The following is a 22,312-nucleotide window of genomic DNA, read 5'->3' on the forward strand; positions in this document are numbered from 1 at the left end:
GTGAAATTAATCGTCGGCACAAAGAGGTTTCAGAGTCGCTCTGTTCCACAATATAATATTCTGCTTGTTTAGCTGCTGAGTCTTTTAAAATTTGATTTCTAAGAATAATAGCAAAGACTTTCAAGAGGAGCAGAGCAATGAATCAAGTCTGGAGCAAGTCACAAAAGGTTAATGACACTATCCAACTTCGCCTTTTCACCACTATTTAAAAGAGTGAGTTCAGTGAGTTTTCAGGTCTTGGACGGTGACGGCTCAAGGCAGGGTGCAGCAGCCGCAGGGTAACTCGGGCACGGTGAACAGAAGTTAGCGGCAAGCACCTGCGTTGAGCAAGCCTCCTCTCATCCCAGCCTCATTCCTTTCCAAGAGGAACATGCTTAGCACAAAGCAATCCACCTAAAGACTCCATAAATCCAAAAAAGGGAGTTACTGATCGAGGAATTCTCAGATTTCTGCCAAGACACCCTCCCCTGGGCTGGAGGTCAGCCTGGTACAGTAACCAGAGCCAAACTGTGGACTGGACTCCAGGAATCAAGTTCAACACTTCAAATCACGAATTTAAATGGACGACTTTTCTTTTCAGTGATGAAGACAAAACAAAGTACAAAGAGCTGATAACAACCCAAAGTAAACCAGAAGAAAAAGTACAAGAATAAAGCTTGGAAGCAAGTCTCATAGGGGATATCAAAGAAGAGATTTTTTTTTTTTTTTTCAAACAAACAAACAAAAAATAAAGCAGCTTTTTAAAGCTCTGGTTTGAGATTAAGCAGTTTGTGAATGAACAATAAAAAGTAAAGGCCACAAAAAAAGATATTTGTTCTTTTCAGCAGACAAATAAATAAATACTGGTCTTTGTTAACGAGCGGCAAAAAAAGAAAAGAAAGAAAAAGAAAAAGGGCCCCTCAGGCATTTCTGCACAGCATAAGCTTTTCCTTGCCTTCCTGACCTCAACAAATATGTTAATAAAATCAGCTACCTCCCTGGAGTGGAACCAGAGTAAATATTTACTTAACACATCTGAGTTCTAAGTCTGGACCCCCTTATTCCCTATATAATTTGGTTTTCATTTCTAATCAAGACTTTGAAAAACTACATTTGGCGGTGTTTCTCTTACTTTTAAGATAAAAGGAGGAAAGAAGGAAAGGACGAAAGAAAATTCTATATTGTATCCTCATACACCAAACAGCACTTTGAATTTTTGAACTGTATATTTTTTGCCATAAATGCGAATAATGCTGTTAATAGGCTTTCTGATACTAGACCTCTGGAGTTAGCAGGACTTGTTTCCAAGAGCATTCCAAGGTTAATAGAAAACATCTAGACTTGCTTTTATTAGCGGGTTTGAATAATTTTAGGTATGCTGGGTTTCACCTACAAATAATCATAAGAAGTCTAATTTCTACTTGCCAAGAATACTACTTTTTCTTTCCTCTCGTCCTAAAATGACTGTGTTAGCCATTAAAATCTTACGAAAATTTTCACCAACAACATGGAAGAAAAAGTCTTCAAAAATCAGGTTTCTTTTGTTAATGCCCTTAATCAAAGGCTATTTATTTATCGAGATATGGATTTATTTACATATTTATTTCTTGAGACATAAGGACTGGGGATTGTTCTTGTTCTGGGTGAATGACGAGATAGCCGGTTGCTTTTGAGAAGTTTATGGACATTTCAAAACATTCCTCTTACTGACATGTGCAAGATTGAGCTTTCCAGAAAGTATGCATTTTCTCCCAGAGTGCTCATTCCAAAGGAAACTATTCACTCTTTCCTCCGGTGCACCCTCTCCGCAGGTAGCTGCAAACCCCTCGGCATTCAGCAGAAGTCATCCCACAGTTCAATGCTTCTCTCACACAGTCCTGGTCATTTAGAGACTGATCTCTCTTCAACAACAAACAGCGTCACAACAGATAAATGAATTCGGAGGGAAAGTGGTTTCTACTGTGGAGAAATCCACTTCTATTTAAATGGATTTAAATCAGAGTCTAGTTGGTTACCTCCTAACACGTTTGTCTTTAAATGAAGAAAACATATTATCAGATCCCCACCCCCATGCAATAAGCACTCAGGTCACAAAAGAGGCCACTAGAAGGCTTCTAATAACCAGCCCTCCAAGAAAACTGGCAAAAACTAAAAGTACAAGAGGAACAGAATAAGATTAGGATGGATGTGGCCCTGTACACCACCTGGATTCTCGGCTCCACTGGGTGGAGCGTGGTCCTATTCACCTGAGAGGTTGATGAGGCCTCAACCAGCCAGCACCATGGGAAGCAGAGAAGACCTAAGCGGTGGCCAACAACCCAAAGCAATAAGATGTTTGAGAACCTGGAGTTATGGAAGAAACAAATACCTCAAGAGTTGTGAAGAGAACTACAAAAGGCATGCCAAATTGGGAGGGTAAGTTCCTTAGAAAGGGATTCACATACTCTAATTGACATGAAAAAAACAGAAATGGAAACTCAGACCTTCATTCCAAGCTGATTGCATTCTCCAAAAGAATGATTTGACCTCATCTTTTTCTCTCCCATTGTAAACCAACCATCACAACTATACTTCTCCAGAGGAAAAGAACTATGAGCACTACATGGGACTTGTTGGAACTCACACAGGCAGAGTTATGTAAATTTGGTACCCACAGTTTTCTGTGGAAATGCATATAGAGTTCATTATATGTTTTGTTTGTTTGTTTTAATTTTAGGTACTTATTTAATCCTCACAGTGCTGTTTCAATGATGAAATGCATCAATATATGTAAAGTGCTAGCAAGAGGGCCAGGCACATGAGTAATAGGATCTGGGTTAACTAACGATCACTATCATTATCCTCACCATTCTGCAGACAAGCTTGCCCAAGGTCACAAAACCAAGAAATGGGAAGACAGGATGCAAACCCAGCCTCTCCTCTCTCAGAATACAGTCCGCCAATACCTATCTTCTCTGCTATTTCCCCAAAGCCACCTGGAGTGACGCCACGAGGCCCCCCGCGTGCTGGGGCCTGTTTTCAATCCCCCAAGGAGGTGATGAGCACCTCTGCTTAGTGCCCTTGTGATGAAATTTAGATGGATTTCTGACACCTACTGTCAAGAGTAATTTTCTCAAGAACATATGTTGCTCTACCGCCTGTATTTGTGATAAATAGCTGCTCTTCAAAAATAACTTGCCTTAAAAATATAGCATTGTTTGAGGGCACAGAGAAAGTTTCCAGCACAATACATATATCTAGCCATCATTGCAGCTAATTACAAAGGGCATTCGCTAAGAAACCAAATTGTTTTCATATGACCCCCAAGTGAACTCTCAACCTCTCAAGTGGCCTAGAAATGGACAATCTAATTCAAAATATCTTTCTTTCATCAGATGCATTTGAAATCAGGTTGACTGTAAGTCTGCTTTTCAAAATTTCAGTTAATTGAAAAACAAACTGCTTAGTTAGAGGAAAATTAAAATCTTGTCTTTATCAATGATCTGCAGATATATGCACCACATACTATATAAAAATATAAAGTGATCCAAGTTGAAGAGGAAGAGCCTAAAAACTTAGACCAGAGAGGCAATGTGTGAACTACTAGGAATGGTGATCTGGAATGAAAACCAAATTTAACCTGACTCCATTTGGGAACTTTTAATGAATGGAGTAGAAATGCAGACAGTTCTAAAGATAGAAAAATGAAAAAATGAAGGTGGAGTAATGGGCCAATTATGAGCTATGACTATCGTGGAAGTACCAAATAGAAAATAACAACGTAAGTTTGATCCTCAGATTACATGGAGAGTATTGCATTCAGTCACAGAGTTGTGGTGTCCTCTGGCTCTGTCCAAACAACATCAGAATACTTGCTCAAGTTAGTAAAAATTCACATTATCAGATGAATTATTTCCGTGATGCCAAATAACAAATTAAATTAAATTTCTGATTGAACTGATTGTGACAGTATAGACAGTTAAGCCTCATACAATAAAATAAAGTTTAAAAAGCAGTCATCATAAAAATAAAAAGAAAAAAAGTAAAAAGAATAGGCTTAATGAAGATGAAATGAAAAGATATGGAGACTTGGCTCCCAGACCTTGGGGACAAGATCAGAACAATTTAAGATTCTATTATCAAGAAGTGAGCAAAATATCCAAGGCCAGGGGCATTTCATGATGTATAATTAGACCCAAGTCTCCACAGGGCAGCATGAAATGGAGACTCCGTTATGGTCCAGAACATCCACACTTCAGAAACAGTCGAAACTTGGTAATTAAGGATCAAAATTATGAAGATGAGAAGCACTCAGAAGATGTGGGCAGAATTTCTGATGCTGTATTAACTGAATTAGTTGGGTATATAATCCCAATTGTCCAATCAATTAATCATGAAATATTTACTAAGCTCTTACTTCTTGTGACATTGAATATTTGGTAGGTAGCTTTTTCAATCCTTAGAATGAACATCTATATTTAGTTTGGACAGGAAGTGCTAAAGTAGCAACGAAGACACATTTCAGAACTAAGCCAACAAATCCGGGGACATCTATTCAGAAAAGTAGTGGGCTAGTTGATTAATTCATCTTTTCTTTTCTTCTTTTTTTTTTCTTTATTGATTTTAGAGAGAGAAGAAGGGAGAGGGAGAAAGAGATGGAAACATCAATGAGAGAGAACATTGATTGGCCGCCTCCTGCATGCTCCCCACTGGGGATTTGGTCCACTACCTGGGCATGTGCCCTGATCGGGAATCAAACCAGCAACCTCTTGGTGCATGGGTTGATGCTCAACCACTGAGCCACACCAGCCGGGCTAATTCATCCTTTCAAATTCTAATTCTCTTAACCATACAACTGAAGCCTCTGATATTGCCTGTTTCAAATAGTGGGTCCATTCCCTGCACAGTATTCATTCTTTCAGACAGCATTATATCCCTAAAATGCAGCATGCACTAGACTAAGTGTCCCACCATGTGCTGTCACACTCACACACACACTGATACACTGAGATTCAGCAACTACCTGGCAAATGTGCAAAGAACAGACTTTGAGGTCATGGTCCCAATAAGCGTTTTGAGTAACTTTCTCTACCATGACATGGTGAAGGCCAGGAAACAGCATGTCTTGGGAAAGTACGTAGTTATAATCCCTTACTTGGGGTCATGTTTATAAATGTGATAGTCAATATATTTTATCCATCTAACTACTGACTATAGACCTTCCTTGATAGTTCAGAATGTTGACTGCCAAAGATACAATTATCTTCTCAATTCTACTCTTTCCTGTTCAAGAACAGGTTCTGTGTCTGACACTAACTTCATCCAATAAAAACATCCTCAAAATGCCTGGACCCAGTTTAAGCACAACTTGTGTCAATTTCTCCCTGTTCAGCCACTGGACTGCAGTACTTTTCCCTGCTGGAATGGTATCAAACACAATTCAGACAGGAAGGTTGTTACCTGCCCCGGTCATCAAAGGACAGTGGTGTGTGATGGTGATCTGAGTACAGGCTGAAGTGGAGAAGGGAGAAGAGCTAGAACTGGGCGACAATGCCAAAGCTTCTGTGCACATTCTGAATCTCCCTCTTGTTTTAATTACTTTTTGGTATGAATCTTTGGCTCATTTTTTTACTGGCAACGACCATTCAGCTATTCTCCCTTTCTTTCCAATCAATGGCTTTGGTTCCCCATTTCAGCTTAAAAGGGGCAAACAGACCTTCCTTTCATTGGCCACATTCTCTTATGTATCCCCTTCTCCTTTCTAACCAAGAGTTATGTTTGTATCCTAGTCTATGAAAGTAAGAATGAACACTGAAAAATAAATCTACAATCAAGGGGTTAAAACGATCTCCAGCTAGATAATCATGATACTTTTAAGGCAAAAGGCTTAGCTTGAAAACCATTCTAAGGTAATAACAGGCAATAATTTTATTTATGAAGATTTCATTACCTTGTGAAACCAGAGCAGATTACGCTCTACTGTCATGAATACCTCAATCAGCTCCTGAGAAACAAACTGCAGGACGGCTGGAAAACACCATTAACCACCTCGAGCACAATGGTGCTCCATGGCCCATGTTTCAGTTGTGTGTCCACTCTAAAGTGAGATTCCGCTTTCAGCAAACCAGACCAAACTCAGTGTGTGCACTCTCTCAGGCCTGTCTGTCTAAACAAGTGTAAAAGAAGGGAGCCCTGAATTTAGGAGGTTTTTGTAGTGTGTTTAGATTTCACTTCTCTCCCTTACCTCCCTAACACCGAGCCTTCTGAAATGTTCAGTGAGAGGGGCTGTTGAGTATCAGTCATAATCTGTGTGTTTTTATATATTTTATAACACTAACTTCCTCAACTCTGCAAAGTGTTGGGTGGTTGGTTAATAGTTATACATCTCAAGGTGAACCCCCTGGTTTTGCTCAGAAACAAACAGATTTCCATGTTCCATAACTACTAATTCATCATCCATTTATTCCACAGACATTTATTGATCACTAAGGATGGGCCAGATCCTGGATAGGTATTGGAGCAGCTCCCAGACTGGTTTACAGATACGGAATATGTTCCAAGGTCCCATTAGAACATGTCAATGACTAGGGTTTCCTTCCACTTTGTAGAAAGAAAAGACCAATTTTACTAGATGTGCTACAGTTCCCTCTCAACGATGAAACTTTTCCACATCTAAATTCACCATCCTGCTGAGAGGCAAAGGGGAAAAACGAGGCATCACAGCTTCAACTGCTACCACCGAGAGGGATGATGCTGAGTTACTAGGGGTCGATTTTCTCGTTTCAAGTTTCCAATCTTAGAGTAGCTGCAGAAATACGGCAGCTACAGGTAGAATGTCGTATAAGTGTAATGAGTGTACAGAGGAACATGAGATTATTCCTGCTGGATGTACTGGGGTGAGTTTCATAAAGGAGTTGTCATTTAAACCCAGTCTGGAAGAATAGCTTTATTTTGTCAAGAGGAACATTCTTTCTAGGACTGAGTAAGCAGAGGCACAGAGGAGGTACTCCTGGGGCACATTAGTATACCAAGTGGCCTGCTTCCTCTAAGAAAATATATTCCATCATATTCCATCATGGCCAGAAATAAAATATTAGTTCACATAGCTCCTGGCATGGCTGCCCAACAAAAAAAAAAAATTAAATTTATGGGGGTCTAGACACAGAAGTTGAAAAAAAATTATCTGAAAGTATGAAGTGGGAGTAGGCAGAAGGAATTCAAGGAGCAATGCTTATCTATGTCACTTTTATTGAGAGACTCGGTGATAACTCACCTCATCTGAAGGGGCTAAAAGAGCTAGTGAAATCATTTCATGTTGAAAATCTTGCCGCTGATGCTTTCGAAGGTAGGAGTCTGTGCTAAATCCAGAAATTTCAGAAAAATCCTCTTGTTCTTGGCTTTCCCCAACTTCTGCATATCATGCAATGAGATTCCCTCCGATAGTCACCAGACTATTGACTAAATTAGTAACAGCCTGTAGGCCTCAAATTGTAAACAATTTTATGATAATGATGTAAGTGCTGGCTTGAATTTTGAATGTGTCTGGCTACTCAGGAAGAAGTGGAGGGAGAGAGAACCAGCTGGGTACATGTGGTTACAACTGATTAGCACAGGGCTATACCCAGCTCGCCACCCCCGGGAAGCGCGGGGCCTCCTCTTGGGCAGCTCCGTCCAAGCCGACACCTGTGAACCTGTGAACGCTGGGACGTGCTGAGGGAAGTGCTGCCCCTTTCTCAAAAGAAAAGGCCTAAGTGTGCTCCTTTCTTCCTCCCCAGGTCTTTCATGCTAGAGACCTTCCTTCTCTCCACCACTCCACCCAAGCCCAAGGGCAATGAGAGGCAGCAATAAAGTAAGCTTACATTTACCCAAAAACTATGTGAGCCATGTACTCCTTTCTGTTGGGCACAATCAAAAGGCAAAGAACCTGACCCAGGTTGGAACCTGAGTGAGAGCCTGGGGCCATCTCTAAGATGCTTGCTCAGCGGCTTCCTGTGGCTCAGCTCAAGTCCTTGACTTCTAGGTCCAGCTCATGAGCTCTGTCCTTAATAGCAAATAGGCCCGAAGTGGACAAGGACACTCCCTCCCACAGTAAAAATGTTATGCTCTCTCTCATATGCGTACCTTTTTAATGGATTCCCTTTTTCTGGAAAAAGCTCCTCTCATATCTAAATTTACCCAAATATTCTCAATTCTTCATTCACTCAATATTTATTAAGGAATGGTGCTAAGCTCCAGGGATAAAAAGCTTAAGGAGGCATAGTACCTGCTCTCAAGGAGCAAATAGCCCACTTCTAGGTTTCAAATTTCATGCCAACTCCAACTGGATGTTAATGGTACACCCTACTGAGTATTTTGAAAACATATTTAGGCTGAATAATAATAATGATGTCTGGCAAGGTGGATTAGCAATGTCTGCCACAGGTGTAGCAGGAGTTCAAAGTGACACGTATGCCATATATTTGCCATCTCCGACTCTGGCTTAATTTCTACCCCTTTCAAAAAAGTGTTCCCCTACCACCTCCAGTCCCTAGTCCTCAAGCACTCTTCTAGATTATACTGTATTCTACTGTCTGTTAAGTGTGTCACGCATGCTAGTCTTCCTTCCACACCTAAAACCTACATCCACGGAGGGCACAGGCAAGAGTGCACTTTCTATAATGCAAAGAACTAAGCACGAATAAAATGCTAAAAAAAAAAAAAAAAAAAAAAAAGTCCTTGTTCAACTGGCATGGGAACAGATGCATAATCCACTGCTAACTCTTCTCGGTCTCTTCCACACTTTCAGACATGGCACCTTTGTGTTCTTGGGGTCATTTTCAATATATCACAGAATCAGATTACATTGGAAATAAGTGAGGACTTTAAACTTCCAATACTGGGAGCTCCCCCTGGATCCTGGAGGGAATTTTTCATGGCTGCAGGAAAAGCTGCTGTGAGCTCTGAGGACCACAGCTGGATCAAACCTAGCGAGCTAGCATCTCCCCAGGTTGCTCAGTGTGGCATTAAAAGCTGGTAAAGGTGAGCAGTTGCAAGACAACTCCTTTTTGGCATGTGGCTTTATGGCTTAACAACAATTTTTTTCCTCCAGTTAATACACTATGGAAAATAATCTGTTGTGAAAACTAAAATACATTCACATCAACTTCCTAGATTTTTAGAAGGCAAAGATACACATGACTTCTAGTTCACCCAAACTAAACATGATTAAGCCATTAATGATAAATAAAAGAAGTCCAACTTAATATATATTAGTATGCATAGACCAAATAGTTATTGACCTTCTAATGTATATTTAATACTTTGTTAAGCACTGTACATGAACTTTATAAACCCTCTGGGTGCCTATAATTTAATTAGTCAATGAAAGAAATGCATATAATACAACCAAGAAATAATCCAGGAAAGTATAATGTAGTGTTATACCCAGGTTAATACCAAGTCACGGCTACTAATAACTGAATTGATATTTAGAATTTAGTTGAGAGTCGTGTTAATGCTTAAATCCTAAATCATTAGAGCTGCTAACACCTGTCATGCCCTGGAAGATCAATTTCAGAATCACTGCTATTTTTTAAACTACTGAGATGAGAAATTCTTGAAGCTACCCCTAGGTACAAGATATGTCTAGAAATACCCATATCATATAAATTTAGACCCAATAAATATTTTCAGCAGCCATGATTTCTACAGATGTGGGCTGAGATTTATGGTTAACCTGTTTTCCAGTTCAAAGCAAAGAAGTTTAAAATTGGAATCTTTTAATATATCTTGATCAACCAAGATGACAACTCCAAGTACATTCAATACACTTTCCTCTGGTATATTCCAAATGGATTTGCTGATAAAATTTCTTTATCCCTAGTCTTTTCCTGTATCACAAAGAAATTATTCAAATAATTCAGGCAAATCCTTCCCACTCCTATATCACTCCAGCAACATTTTAAGTAACCAAAATGAATCAGACAAAATCAAGTTTTGTGTTTTTTTGTTGTTGTTGTTTTTTTAGCATAATTATTCAGATAATTATCTCAACCCTCCATTTCACTTTCCTGTGAGGATAAGGCCTTAAAAGACTTTCCAGTCAGAAATAAAGTAAAATATGTGTGTCGCACTCTAGAACTCCCCAGTCAGCCCAATGCAGATTAACATTTAATGTATAAAACTAGAAATCTGGAGGTAACTTATTTAGTTTAGTAAAACATTCATATTTTGAAAGCTTATTTTCCTATTTTACAAGTATTCATTTTAGGATTTAAAATAAAGTGAAGTCCTTCAGTGTTTTTATGATGATCTGATTTACATACAAGTTTTTAAGAGCTGTTTCGGCTAAAATAGAATAATACTTTGAAAAGCTCTTTATTCAAAGAGTTCTGCTAATAGATACCCTCTCCTGCCTGAATGATATAGCTAAAAAGGAGGTTGGACTGAGGTTAAACCCTGACAGTCCATCCCTACTGCCCTAATTCCCCAAACAATTCCCAGTTCTCCCCTCCCAGGGTGCTGAAAGGCCTGGTAAGAGAAGACAGCACCATATAAAATTACCCCCCTAGGAACTCTTCAGCATCCCCACAATCAAGAATCACTGTGAGCAACTTGCAAATTTACATTCTAAAACCCACTGGCACTGCTACCAATAGAACCACATCTCTCCTCAATCTTTGTCTTTTTCTTTAAACAGGAAAACCTTATGTTAATGGAGAGAGCATTCAAAGAGTCTCCTTATAAACCCATGAATGCCACTTCACAGACTCCAGAAAGCAGAGCTCTATGAACCATACAATGGAGTCAACTCATCTTTTCTAAAAGCTCAGCAACAGCCTTAAAGAGAACTTAAATTGTTCCAATTCCTAGGTCTCTGTTAAAACATAATGAGCCCATGCTTTATGCCACTGTGAGTCCATGGCACACACAGACTCAGAGGCAAGTTTACTGCACAGAAGGTAGGCATGTTGAAAATCAGAACTTAACCTAGACATTGGATTAAATAATTTATTTTTTCGAATGATTCAATAACACCATCTGTGCATTCTGAAGTATTTTCTTCTCACTGACGTATCAAAAGCAGGTACCTTTAAAATAAAACACCTAAGTAAATATCAAAGACTTACACAAAATATAATCTTACAAATTAAAATTTAGTAGAAACTAAATATTAAATTAAAGAAATGCTAAAGATCTCTGTAGACTCACACTATCTTGTTCATTGTATTTTTTTTTTACAAAAGGGGCAACTGGGAAAAGGCATGTTTACTAAAAATCTTAAAAAGTTGGGGAATAAGTTATTGAAAAAACATTCTGTTCAACCAAGACATAGCAAATTTTACTCAAAACTAAAACTTTTAAAAGTACTCCCGTGTTGCACAATCCCAGGTGCATTGTAATCTATATAAGTGGCGCCCCCTGGAGTTGTGCTTAAAGGGTCTCATGCACAGCATACAATGTGATTACTGCCTCCTAGAGTTAAGAAAGCGGTTGCATTATTTTGATAATGCAAAAAGTACTCACTCTAGGACTCATGAGTGAATCTTCAAATTATTGGTGTGAAACAGTATCATTTTAGGGTATATAAAATGTCTAGATATTGAATCACGCTGTTTTGAACTCTGAAGTCTACCAGTTAATTTCTTTTATGGGAATGAGCCAATTATAAATTTGTATTTGGAACAAGCGCTTTACTAAACAGGCTCAATACACTGACATTAGAGCCTTTTTAGTGTTTTAAAGTATGTAAATGGAATAACATGTTTAACAGAAAGGGTGTTTATATATTTTCTGGAGGTGGTCAGGTGTTAAATCTGCTTCCCTAGCATTAGTTTCTATTGTATGTGGGCAGTCTTTAAGTAAGCCAGCTACAGATCAGCAAAATAATTTCAGTTTTAATCAAGGAAAGAAAATAACTTCATTTTGCCAAAACGGAAAAAGTGGAGGTACAAAACCCCTCTAACATCAGTTTTTAAAAATCACAACTGAAATACTTTACACTAATATGTACACAGATTTTTAAGAGCTCCGACCTCCCGGAATGAGAGAATTGCTAGAAAGTTACTTGGAATCACCCACAGACAATAACTGTTGGTGGTTTCATTTCAGGCAATGGCTTGTGCCAAAAGGGACTGACATCTTGATGAAAGGATCACCAAAAAGTTGAGAATTTTTCTATGAGTAAATATCCTTCCAAGAGAAACACACTGCAATTTCTCATTCTGCCACCATACATAAATGACAACTGTAAGAAATTAACAACGTGTAATAATAATTCATATTTGCTCTTCTGCATTCAAATCATTCCAACTTTCATTCTCAGCTCACATGCTTGCTTTCCACTAAGCTCATTCCACTCACTACTACAGAAACATGAAACTCTCTGAGCTTGATCTGTAGGGCTAGTTTTCGTGGGGTCAGCGGTTGAATGTATGTTTAACCAAACTGGTCACTTGACATATTACACCCAATCTTCCACAGAGGGTGAAGTTCTGGGATAAAGAGCTAAAAGGCAAGGTAATGTGGCCAGTCCCACTAAAAGATCATTAAATAAACAAAAATACTTTGCAGCAGTTCATTTTATTACCATCCTGGTACTCTGGGACAATGGCTAATTAGGAATGTAATATGAAGTTAGGAACCATTTGCACAAAACCCTTGATCAGTTTGATTTTCTGTTCATCCCTTTTGCTCTTCTACCCCAAGTTCCTTAACTGGATCAGTATCAAAGTCCTAGCAAGAGCTATTTTATTTGGTGCTTCGAAATCTACCTGTTGAAATGACAGGTGAGGCATACACAAAAAAATAAAGAGCCTGTTGGATAATATGATTCAAACTGAACTCATTTAATTGCTCCTGATTCATTTTTCTCCTTGGAAGCTTATACTTGGGTGGTGTTCAAAGAATATCAAGTATATCAGGTTCAATTCTGATTCATTAAATTCCACCCTCGTTTAAAAGGAAAAACTAAAACTAAATTTGGAAATCACACATTCTAAGTGGCAAAGAGGTGTTTTAAAGAGTATAAACATCTGCAGTAGGACATGCTGTACTTATCTGAAAAGTTTCATGACATTTTTTTTTCAGTTCAACTTTTTTCCAAAGAGGAAATTTTTCATAGAAGATAAATATACTTATGCAGCTGTACTTAATGAGTATTTCATCTAATTTATTCATCTAATCAGCCATCAAACACTCAACTGCCTTCTCTGTGGATCATAATGCTTGTCAGAAATAGTTACCCTTTCATTTAGACTTCTAAAACTGAGTGGATGTCTCCTATAAATGAAGGTTATTAATCAACAAAAAAATAATGCTAATTATATCTCAGATACAATAGACAGAGTGTTAATGTAAAAGTCCATGTTCTTCATATATATTGCTCTTAAAAGCCACAGATACTACAGCAATTTGATTAGCTGCACACAGACTCCTACTTTTCAGGTAAGTTCTGGCTATATCTAAACTAAGACCCGTGGCTTTGTCTGAGCCCTACTGCTGTCACCCTTCCCGTGCATGTCACAACACATCAGCCTTCTTAAAGAACAGGATAGTATCTGTTGTTCAAGTTAAGTACATCTTGACATCTGAAAAAGGAATTTCCGTTTTCTATTCAAGATGTTGAAAAATCAAAAGATCGAATTCACCGCATCCAATTCATATAAATTACTGTACTACAAAGCTCTCACATGCTGGAGATAGAACCTTTTAAAGGTCAGATGGGGTAAGAACAATGAAGGGTTGAGACAGGATGAAGGTGAGTAGTTGATATTTGTATGGAATAAAGACGGAATAAGACTGAGAATCTCCTCTGATGACCAATTCTTACCATTTTGAGAATCATAACAGTCTTGGACTTGCACCCTCCCTCTCTTCAGTCCAGGAAGACCAACCTGCAAAATATGTTTAAATACAATAGACAAATCGCCTCACCACAGGGCAGCAAATGAAAAATGCCTGTTTAGAGGTTACAGACAAATAATCATTTTCTGTGGTTAAGTTACATGCAAATTATTGTTAGTGCTGGGGCTTCTGAAAGAGCTTTCTAAGCTGTCTATAGGCTGAAATAGGGGACAAAGGAATCCTTAGTACCTGGCTTTGCAGAGTCCTGGGCTATTCTTAGTGCTTGGTTCATTTTTAAATTGCAGTTCAAAAGGGTTAGGAACTTAAAAGTAGAACTGAGTGATAAAAATAGATTGTTTTCTGGCTGCTCTTTGTTCCCAGACATACTACTGGCAGTATATTTGCAATCAAGACAGCAGAATAGGAATTAGCCTTCCACGGTGTAGTGTAATGCCTCAGAGTGGATATTTTTGGAAATGGCACTGCATTACATAACCTTCCGTGTTTAGAAGAAAAAAAAACTACACTGGGGGGGAAAGTCAGGAATATACACCATTATGCCCTTCTCCTTAAACCAAATCAACATTAATGTACATGCTGCAGTGATTTTGCTCTCAACCTTTATGTCATCAGAACACAATTCTTTTGTTAATATAAGTTATGACAAAAATTAAGATGAATGGAGAAACTAAAAGTTCACCAAATGGGTATCATAAGCTCTTAGAGTTTCCTATGTTATTAAACATACATATAAATGCAAATCAGATTATCATCATAAAGCAAAAATCAGTCATTTCTTTTCAAGCCGTCCCTCCTTCCCCCAAAGTTCAACTGCTTTATAAGAAAATGCAGAAAAAAGTGTTGCAAGATTGAATGCCTCAAAAGACCCTTGGCAGCAACAGCAGCGGTGAAAGAGTAATAAAGTGTAAAGATGGAGAGACACAAATTCATTTAATAACAGGGGGAGGGGGTGCATGCACCAAAGTGCATTTAATGCAAAGAAACAGAACAGTTCCTAACAATGCTCTATGAGCAAGAACAAAATTAACCACACCAACAGGCAAAAACAAACAAACAAACAAATGCCCCTTCCCCAAAGAATTCTCCCCTTTAACTTGTGCCTTTTTTTTTTTTTTTTTTAAGCCCAAGTTAAATTTCAGCCTTAATGCAGCAGGACCAAAATGCCAGAATTTCTCCAAGGTACACGCTTCAGCTCTTTAAATTTTAGAGGGAAGAAGCATGAACTCTGCAGGGTTGAAGGGTCCAGCTAAGAGCAAAGGCAAGGAATCGACACAAAAGAGAAAGCAGCGCTCCCGGCCGGGGATGGGAATATACTTACAGACAAAAGCCCCGCTCCCTGTTCACTCTCTCCTCTCTACACCTGAAACACAAATGTGGATGAAAAAGGGCATCATGCTAGAAAGACAGCTGGGGGGAGGGGGGAGGGGAAAGGGGTGGAGGAAGGGGGGGAGGGGGAAGGAGAAACAAAACCCAAACCGGCTTCACTTCCAAGAAGTGCAGCCTTGGAAAAGAAAGAGGGGAAGGTCTCCCTGCCTCGTGCTCGGTCTTCAAGAGTGTGTGTGTCTCTCTCTAAGAGAGTCTCTCTCTCTCCCTCCCTCTTTCTCTCCCTCTCTCTGCTGCTAGTGTGCTAGTGAACAATGAGCTAATTCTGATGGGGCTGGCGCGGCGCCAGCGCCCCAGCCCCGCTGCCACTGTGCTGCCGCTGCGGAGCCAGACTGCTTACTCGGCAGGAATCGGCGACTCCGAGCCCCGTCGGCGAGCGGCCAGCGGCCGGCGGCCAGCGGCCGGCCAGCGGAGCCCCGGCCCCTCGCCCGAGCACCCCGCCCCGCGGGGTCGCCCCCACTGCGCCCGCCGCCCCGGGGGGACAAAGGGGCCCGCCGCCGAGCGCCGCCCCGGCCCCGCCCCCGAGCACGGGCGCACACCCGCCCAGCCTCTCCCGCCCCCTGCGGGCTTCTCCGCCTCGACGTGCGGTGGCTTTTCAGACAAATAAGGAGGTGGAGGAGGCGGTTTGGGAGCTCGCCAAGCGTGAAGGCAGCCAGGGCGCTGCACAGCCCGGCGACCAGCCAGGGCCGCGGGAGAGGCGGCGCGGCCGTACTGTAATAATAAACCTGCGGCAGAGGGCATCTGAGGGAAAGAGGACGGCGACGGGCGGCAGCCGCCTTCCCTTTTATGTGCCTGTCCCGAGCGCAGCAGAAAATGGTGCCGGTGGCGGCGGCGACACAGACACAGACACAGAGCCGGCGCACGCGTTTGCGCACGGCCCGGGTGGGTCCCGCCGGTACGGGCGCCCCCCTCCCGCCCGCGGGGAAGCCCGGAGCCCAGCGGCCCCGAGGCCCTGTGGCTGCGCGCGCACTGGGCACACACTCGTGCACACACACAGAGACACGCTGGGCGCACTCGGGCACACACAACACGAGCTGAGACAGCAAGCCCGAGACACTTCCCTGCTGGTCCCTTCTCCTTCCCCGGAGGATTTAGCATGTGCCCCGCTCCCTGTCCCACAGAAATAGTACTTTTTAAAATTGAAGATGGCTTTTTTTAAAAGTGCTTTGCATTTCGGATCTTTTTTTAAAAGTCATCTTTCTTATTTAAAATATCTTTTCATAGTACTGTAATAGCTCAAAATTTTGCATATGAACTCGAACAAACTGGTTTTGTTGCTAACAGAACAAGATATTTTACAGTATCAGATGTTAAAGAGGAACATTATTTTCTAATTAAAATGCTTTGTCAAAAATATGTACATAAAGGATCATAATGGCTTCTAAATTAGCCATCCACATTATACTTCTAATCACTAAAAGCAATGCTTACTATTGTAACAGTCCAAAGAAAAGCGGGGAGGAGAATTCACAAAAACATGTTTATAGAATGTCTTACTTTTTAGATCTTAGTATTTTGGGGCCACAGAAACAGCACACCTTGAAAAACAATATTTTACACTCAATTCAAAAAGTAAGTTCTCTGTAAGCTTGCTGCTTGGACTATGCAGAGCCCCTTTCACATTACCACAGCCGCTGCACAGCAAATGCTCATTAGACTGCCAGTGGATTTATGGTTAAGGGGCCCACCAGGAGCTTCCCTGAATTAATCGAAAACATAACTCATTTTCCTGCAAGAAAAACAAACAAACAAAAGAAACTTACCTTGGAACCATTACCAAGAACAAAGGGAAGAAATAAAACTTAAACTTCCCTAATGCCTGTAGGTCCAGAGTTCACCTGCCAGGGAACCGATGAAGGAAGGTCTGGGCAGTAGTAGTGTGGTGGGAGAAGGCAGAAGACTGGAGGCTGCTGCTGCAAGTCGGAAGCCCCAGCAAGCGGGTCAAGGGCACCTCAACGTCGAGATCTCCATCATTTGCCTCAGTCAGACTCAAAATAAAAACCCAGAGGTCACTGCCACATGGACGAAAAATCTATCCCAAAAATCTATCCCAGGAAGGTATATTCAGAAGTTATTTCTGCCCTGGCCAGTTTGGCTCAGCGGTTAAAGTGTCAGCCCACAGTCCGAAGGCCGAAGGGCTGTGGGTTCTATTCCGGTCAAGGGCATGTACCTGGGTTTCAGGTTCAATCCCTAGCCCTGATCGGGGTCTTGAGGGAGGCAGTCAATGGATGTGTCTCTCTCACATGGATGCTTCTCTCTCTCTCCCCATCCCTCCCTTCCATTCTCTCTAAAAAAAAAAAAAAAAAAAAAATCAATAGAATAATATCCTCGGGTGAGGATTAATCCCCCCAAAAAAGTTATTTCTACAATAAAACATACACACACATATATACACTAACTTCAGTGTTTATGTAAAACTCACCTAACTAAGATGTCCTTTCAAAACAGGGAAATTTGGGATTTATTATATGGTAGTATTTTTTCATTATAACTACAGACATATAGATGACATAGATTATTTTAAGAAATAAGAATCCTGGGTGAGAATCACAGTCTATTTACTACTGTATTCCAAAAACAGTTACAGTCTGACTATCCAAGAAACACACTTGAGTCTTTCTGCGTGTAGAGGACTGTGCTAACTGCTAGAGACATAAAGGAACTCACACCATTCGCCTCATTAAGGAACTTTGTAGCAATAGCTACATCACAGTGCTCCTGGCTACCCTGCTCTGCCCCACCCCATTTATCCTGTAGGCTGTGTGGGATGCCCACTCTCCTGAAATACCTTTCTAATCATGGTACCCACTGCTCCATTACCAGATGAAGACCGTACTTAGACTTCCACTCAGAACTCACCACAACGTGATCACAATTTAACCCTCTAGCTTTAGCGTCCATCTCTTTCATCTTTTTCCAATTATGGAATCTCATTCTTTGCTTCATTCTGATTGATTACTTAGGGCATATATTCATCCCTAGATCATTAACAGTCAGGAAGCAAAGTCATGGAACACTGACTTACACCAGCCTCAACCTCAGCACTGGGAGGATAATGCTTGGATGGGGCAGGATAGGAGAAATGTGGAGTGGGGAGGGGGCTGTCTTGTTCACTGTAGGATGTTTAGCAGCATCTTGGGCCTCTACCAATTGCAGGCCAGTAGTAAATCCCGGGTGTGACAACGAAATATGTGTCCAGACATTGTCAAATGTTCCTTGGAGGGCAAACTCACTCCTGGTTAAGAACCACTGGCTTAAACAATCAGATCCATTCCTTGAGATGAGAAAGAGGTATCTCCCTTGAGCCATGTGGACTGAACGCAGGAGGGACAGAGATCTGAACAAAAGCAAATTTTCTTAGGAAAGAAGAAAAAGAAGTAGGCAATATCTTTATCTTCATGAAATGTATATAGTCTGGGATGAGGGGGTGGAGAAACAATTAAAGCCAAAGTTATGGTGCAGTGTGATCAGGACAATTGTATTGCTCTGCACGGGGTACACTGTGAGCATCAAGGTTCCTGTCTCAGTTGGACCAAGGGTTCAGTGAGAGTTTCCTAAAAGAGGTGATGGTTAAACTAAATGTGTGGAGAATGAACAAAAGTCAGAAATTTGAAGAAAGGATAAAGAGACATTCTGGGCAAAGGCAGGAGCAGATCATGAGCTAAGAAATTTGATCAGAGAACCCTGGGCCAGAATCTGACCTTTGTCTCCTGTCCCTGACATGTGTGCCCTAGTCATTCAGAGGATTTGGTCTAAAGAAGAGAATGTATGTTAGATACAGGCTTTGCCTTCAAACTTCCTTAGATGTTTCATTCTCAAGTGTATCTTTATATATCCAACTGCATCTCAACTACATACACCCACAATTTTGTTTATTTTCAGTCTAAGTCATTGCTTGGAGTAACAAGTTCCATGAGTTCAAATTCCAGGTGAAAGGCTGTGTATAAAAGTGGTTAGAGCCAAGTCTGTGTGACCTTGGAGAAGTTATTTAACCTTTAATCTCAGTTTCTCCACTTTTGAAGTGGACATTATACCATAGTACCAGAGTGCTGCATTATGTAAAATTGTGTCCAGTGTTTGGCATTGTAGTTAGTGTTACAAACATGATAGCAATAGGTTTTATAGGTACTTGATAGAAGAAGACGTATATGATTTATCGTGATCTGCCCTTGCCTCTCATTCTAGCCTCATTTTCAGTCCCTCCCTGGGCCTGAAGGATGTGCAGCTTTCCACTGAGTCACTCTTTTGCATGACTCTTGGGCCATTTCACTGCTATTTCCACTGCCAGAATGCGCCTTCCCCCTTCTTCAATGTGTTAACTCTCACCCATTCTTCATAAATTTAGGTTATGCATCATCTCCTTTAGGAAACTTTCTTTGAACCTCTAGTCTGACTTTTGGAAAGGAGTCCTTGTGCTCATGTGTTGTCCTGTGCAGAGTTCGCCAGTTCTCCTTACCACACTGCCCTGCACCTCTGGCTTTATATTTTTGTCTTCACCACTAGATTGTAAATGCCAAAAAAGGATAGATTATAGCATACTTTATTGGTCACCTGCCAAACACCCATTATCTCTTCCTCCTACTCTTTCTTAATTAAACCATGATTTTTTCCTAATCTCCATTCTTCCCCCATATAGCCCACAAGTTCCACAAGTTCTACTTCTTGACCCCAAGAAGTAGATCCTAATTATTTTAGCCAATCAGTGTATTGAATTGTTTGGATCTGATAATAGTCTAGAGATGAGCATGTGACCTAAGTTCAACCAATAAAACTGAAGGGAAATAATTTTATTGCATGCTTGTGCTAAGAAATTGAATTCTATGCTTAAAATAATACAGAACTTTTTGAAGGAATTTACTGAAAGTGATCTTTTTTCCCTAGAAAGATTATTCTTAGAGCAATTCGGAGGATAGATTTGGAAAGAGAGAAGGGGCAGAACTGAGGAAGTGAGATCATTAATAGACTTTTACAGTAATCCAGGTGAGTAATTGAAAATGGTCCAAATAAAGGCAGCGACCATGGGACGGAGAGGGAAGGAGTCAAGTTACATCACGAAGGTGGAATTGCAGAGCTCACGACGCTTGATGACTACTGGGCATTAGCTGGAGAAAAGAGTCCAAAATTACCCCAGGTTCCGGGCTTTGTGACTGCTAAATGATGTTGATCTTTCCTAAAACAGAAAAATACAGGAAAAATCATGGATTTGGGAGAAGGGGGTGATAATGAGTTTAGTTTTGTATCTGTTGAGTGTAGAACTGACAGATTCAGTATTTCAACAGAAAGTCTTGAGTCATTTTCTTTCTTTTTATATTTTATTTTATTCTCACCCGAGGATATTTTTCCATTTATATTCAGGGAGAGAGAGAGGAAGAGAAAGGGAGAGAGAGAAACATAGATGTGATGGGGACACATCGACTGGTTGCCTCCTGCACAACCCTGACCAGGGCTGGGGATGAACCGCAACCCAGGTATGTGCCCTTGGCTGGAATCCAGCCCGGGACTCATTAGTCCTTGGGCCAGTGCTCTACCACTGAGCCAAACCGGCCAGGGCATTGAGTCATTTTCTTATCACCACTTCCCTATTCCTCTTGCTTTTCCTATGATGGGCTGGCTGTGTCTTTTCTAAAATCCACATGTTGAAGTCCTAACCCCCAGTACCACAGAATGTGACTGTATTTGGATATAGGATCTTTAAAGAAGTAATTAAAGTTAAACGAGGCTATGAGGGTGGGCCCTAATCTAATATGTCTCAGTAAAAAGAGTCAAGGAGCACGCAGGCACACACAGAGCAAAGGCCCAGTGAAGACACAGATGAGAAATGGCCACCTATCAGCCAAGGACAGAGGCCTCAAAAGATGTCACCTCAGATCATCAGAACTGTAAGAAAATACATTTCTGTTGTTTAAACCTCCAGTCTGTGGTACTTGGTTACGGCAGCCCTAGCAAACTAATACACCTCCCTTACACCAAACATTCAGAAGACTAAAGATTTTGTAATATTTCTGTTGGCTATGCGTTTTAGGGTATCGTAAAATGGAAAGTCCAAGAAAGAGCCCAAAGCGAAAGAAGTCATATGTCCACAAAGGGAAAGGCTTTGTCCAAACCCAGCAAGTCACATTAAACATGTGGATGGAAGCTGTAGTCATGAAGGCTCATCTGAAATTCAGGGTTTGCGGTTCTCAAAGCAGCATTCCAGAACACATAAGGAAACGTATTTGCAGTCGACCCTGTCCACATGCAAGTCTCCAGCTGTATTTACACAGCTGCTGAAGGCAGCGCGGATGAAAAGGAGTCTCTACCTCACTGCTGAGAAACCCACACTGAGAACAGGTTCAGAAAAGTGCCTTCACATTAGAGAACCCAGTAAGTCAGGGAGGAACACAAAACACCAAGAACTGAGCCATTGACACTGGGGACACAGGCAATGAAAGGGGGGGAAATTGCTGTACATTTAGTAAAGTGTGAAATCCGAATGTAAAAGTGAATATAGGAGAACTTGTAACCTGTGACATTCTCTAAAACATAATGATAAACACAGTATTTAAAAGGTAATAAAGGACAAATGTAAAGGTGAGAAACTTTTGAAAATCCTGGTGCTCTCAATGTTGTATTTTGTCCAACATCTGGAAATAATTGTAAATCCCTGGAAAAGTCAAGTTAACTCTCCTGGAGGTGAAAAACAAGCTGGCTGTTGCAGAAACAAAGAGATAAATGGAAAGAATGTCTCAAAGGAAGATTTATCCAGATTATCCTACCACGCAAAACAGACCATATGAAACACATTTCAAAATTAGCCTTCTGCTTGCCTTAAAATTTATCTGAATGGTGATGCAAAACTTTAAAAATAATACTGGTAGTTAATGCTGTTCTCAAATAGTAAAAGGAATTATTTTAAAGTCCCAGTGTGTGTGTTAGCTAATTAGTCTTAAAAAAGAATATTTTTTTACATTGGAAACTCAAAATTTTTAAACTTATTAATCGATGGATATCCTCCGTAACACTGGGAAATGAAAAAAATGGTTCAAAGAAGCTGACAAAATATATACCATTCTACTATATGAAGGTAGCGCTTGTCTTATCATTCAAGAGGTGGAGCAACAAAAAAGATCTCTGGATTTAAATATCC

The 22,312-nt window shown here is 40.6% G+C and overlaps 1 protein-coding gene across 1 annotated transcript in view; it reads right to left on the reverse strand.

Annotated features, from left to right (window-relative positions):
• The window catches only part of LOC118641797 (neuronal regeneration related protein), a 29,449-nt gene extending 13,869 nt beyond the window's left edge, over positions 1-15,580 (reverse strand). Inside the window, exons 1-3 of the mRNA XM_036279359.1 lie at positions 15,527-15,580; positions 15,122-15,163; positions 13,769-13,832 (exon numbers count right to left, since the gene is read on the reverse strand). Of these exons, the coding sequence (XP_036135252.1) occupies positions 13,769-13,783 (15 nt within the window). The 5' untranslated portion in view covers positions 13,784-13,832; positions 15,122-15,163; positions 15,527-15,580. The remainder of the gene's footprint in view (positions 1-13,768; positions 13,833-15,121; positions 15,164-15,526) is intronic.
• Positions 15,581-22,312: the final 6,732 nt, after the last annotated feature.

This window comes from Molossus molossus, unplaced genomic scaffold, assembly GCF_014108415.1.
Source record: "Molossus molossus isolate mMolMol1 unplaced genomic scaffold, mMolMol1.p scaffold_m16_p_3, whole genome shotgun sequence".
Classification (NCBI taxonomy): Eukaryota; Metazoa; Chordata; class Mammalia; order Chiroptera; family Molossidae; genus Molossus; species Molossus molossus.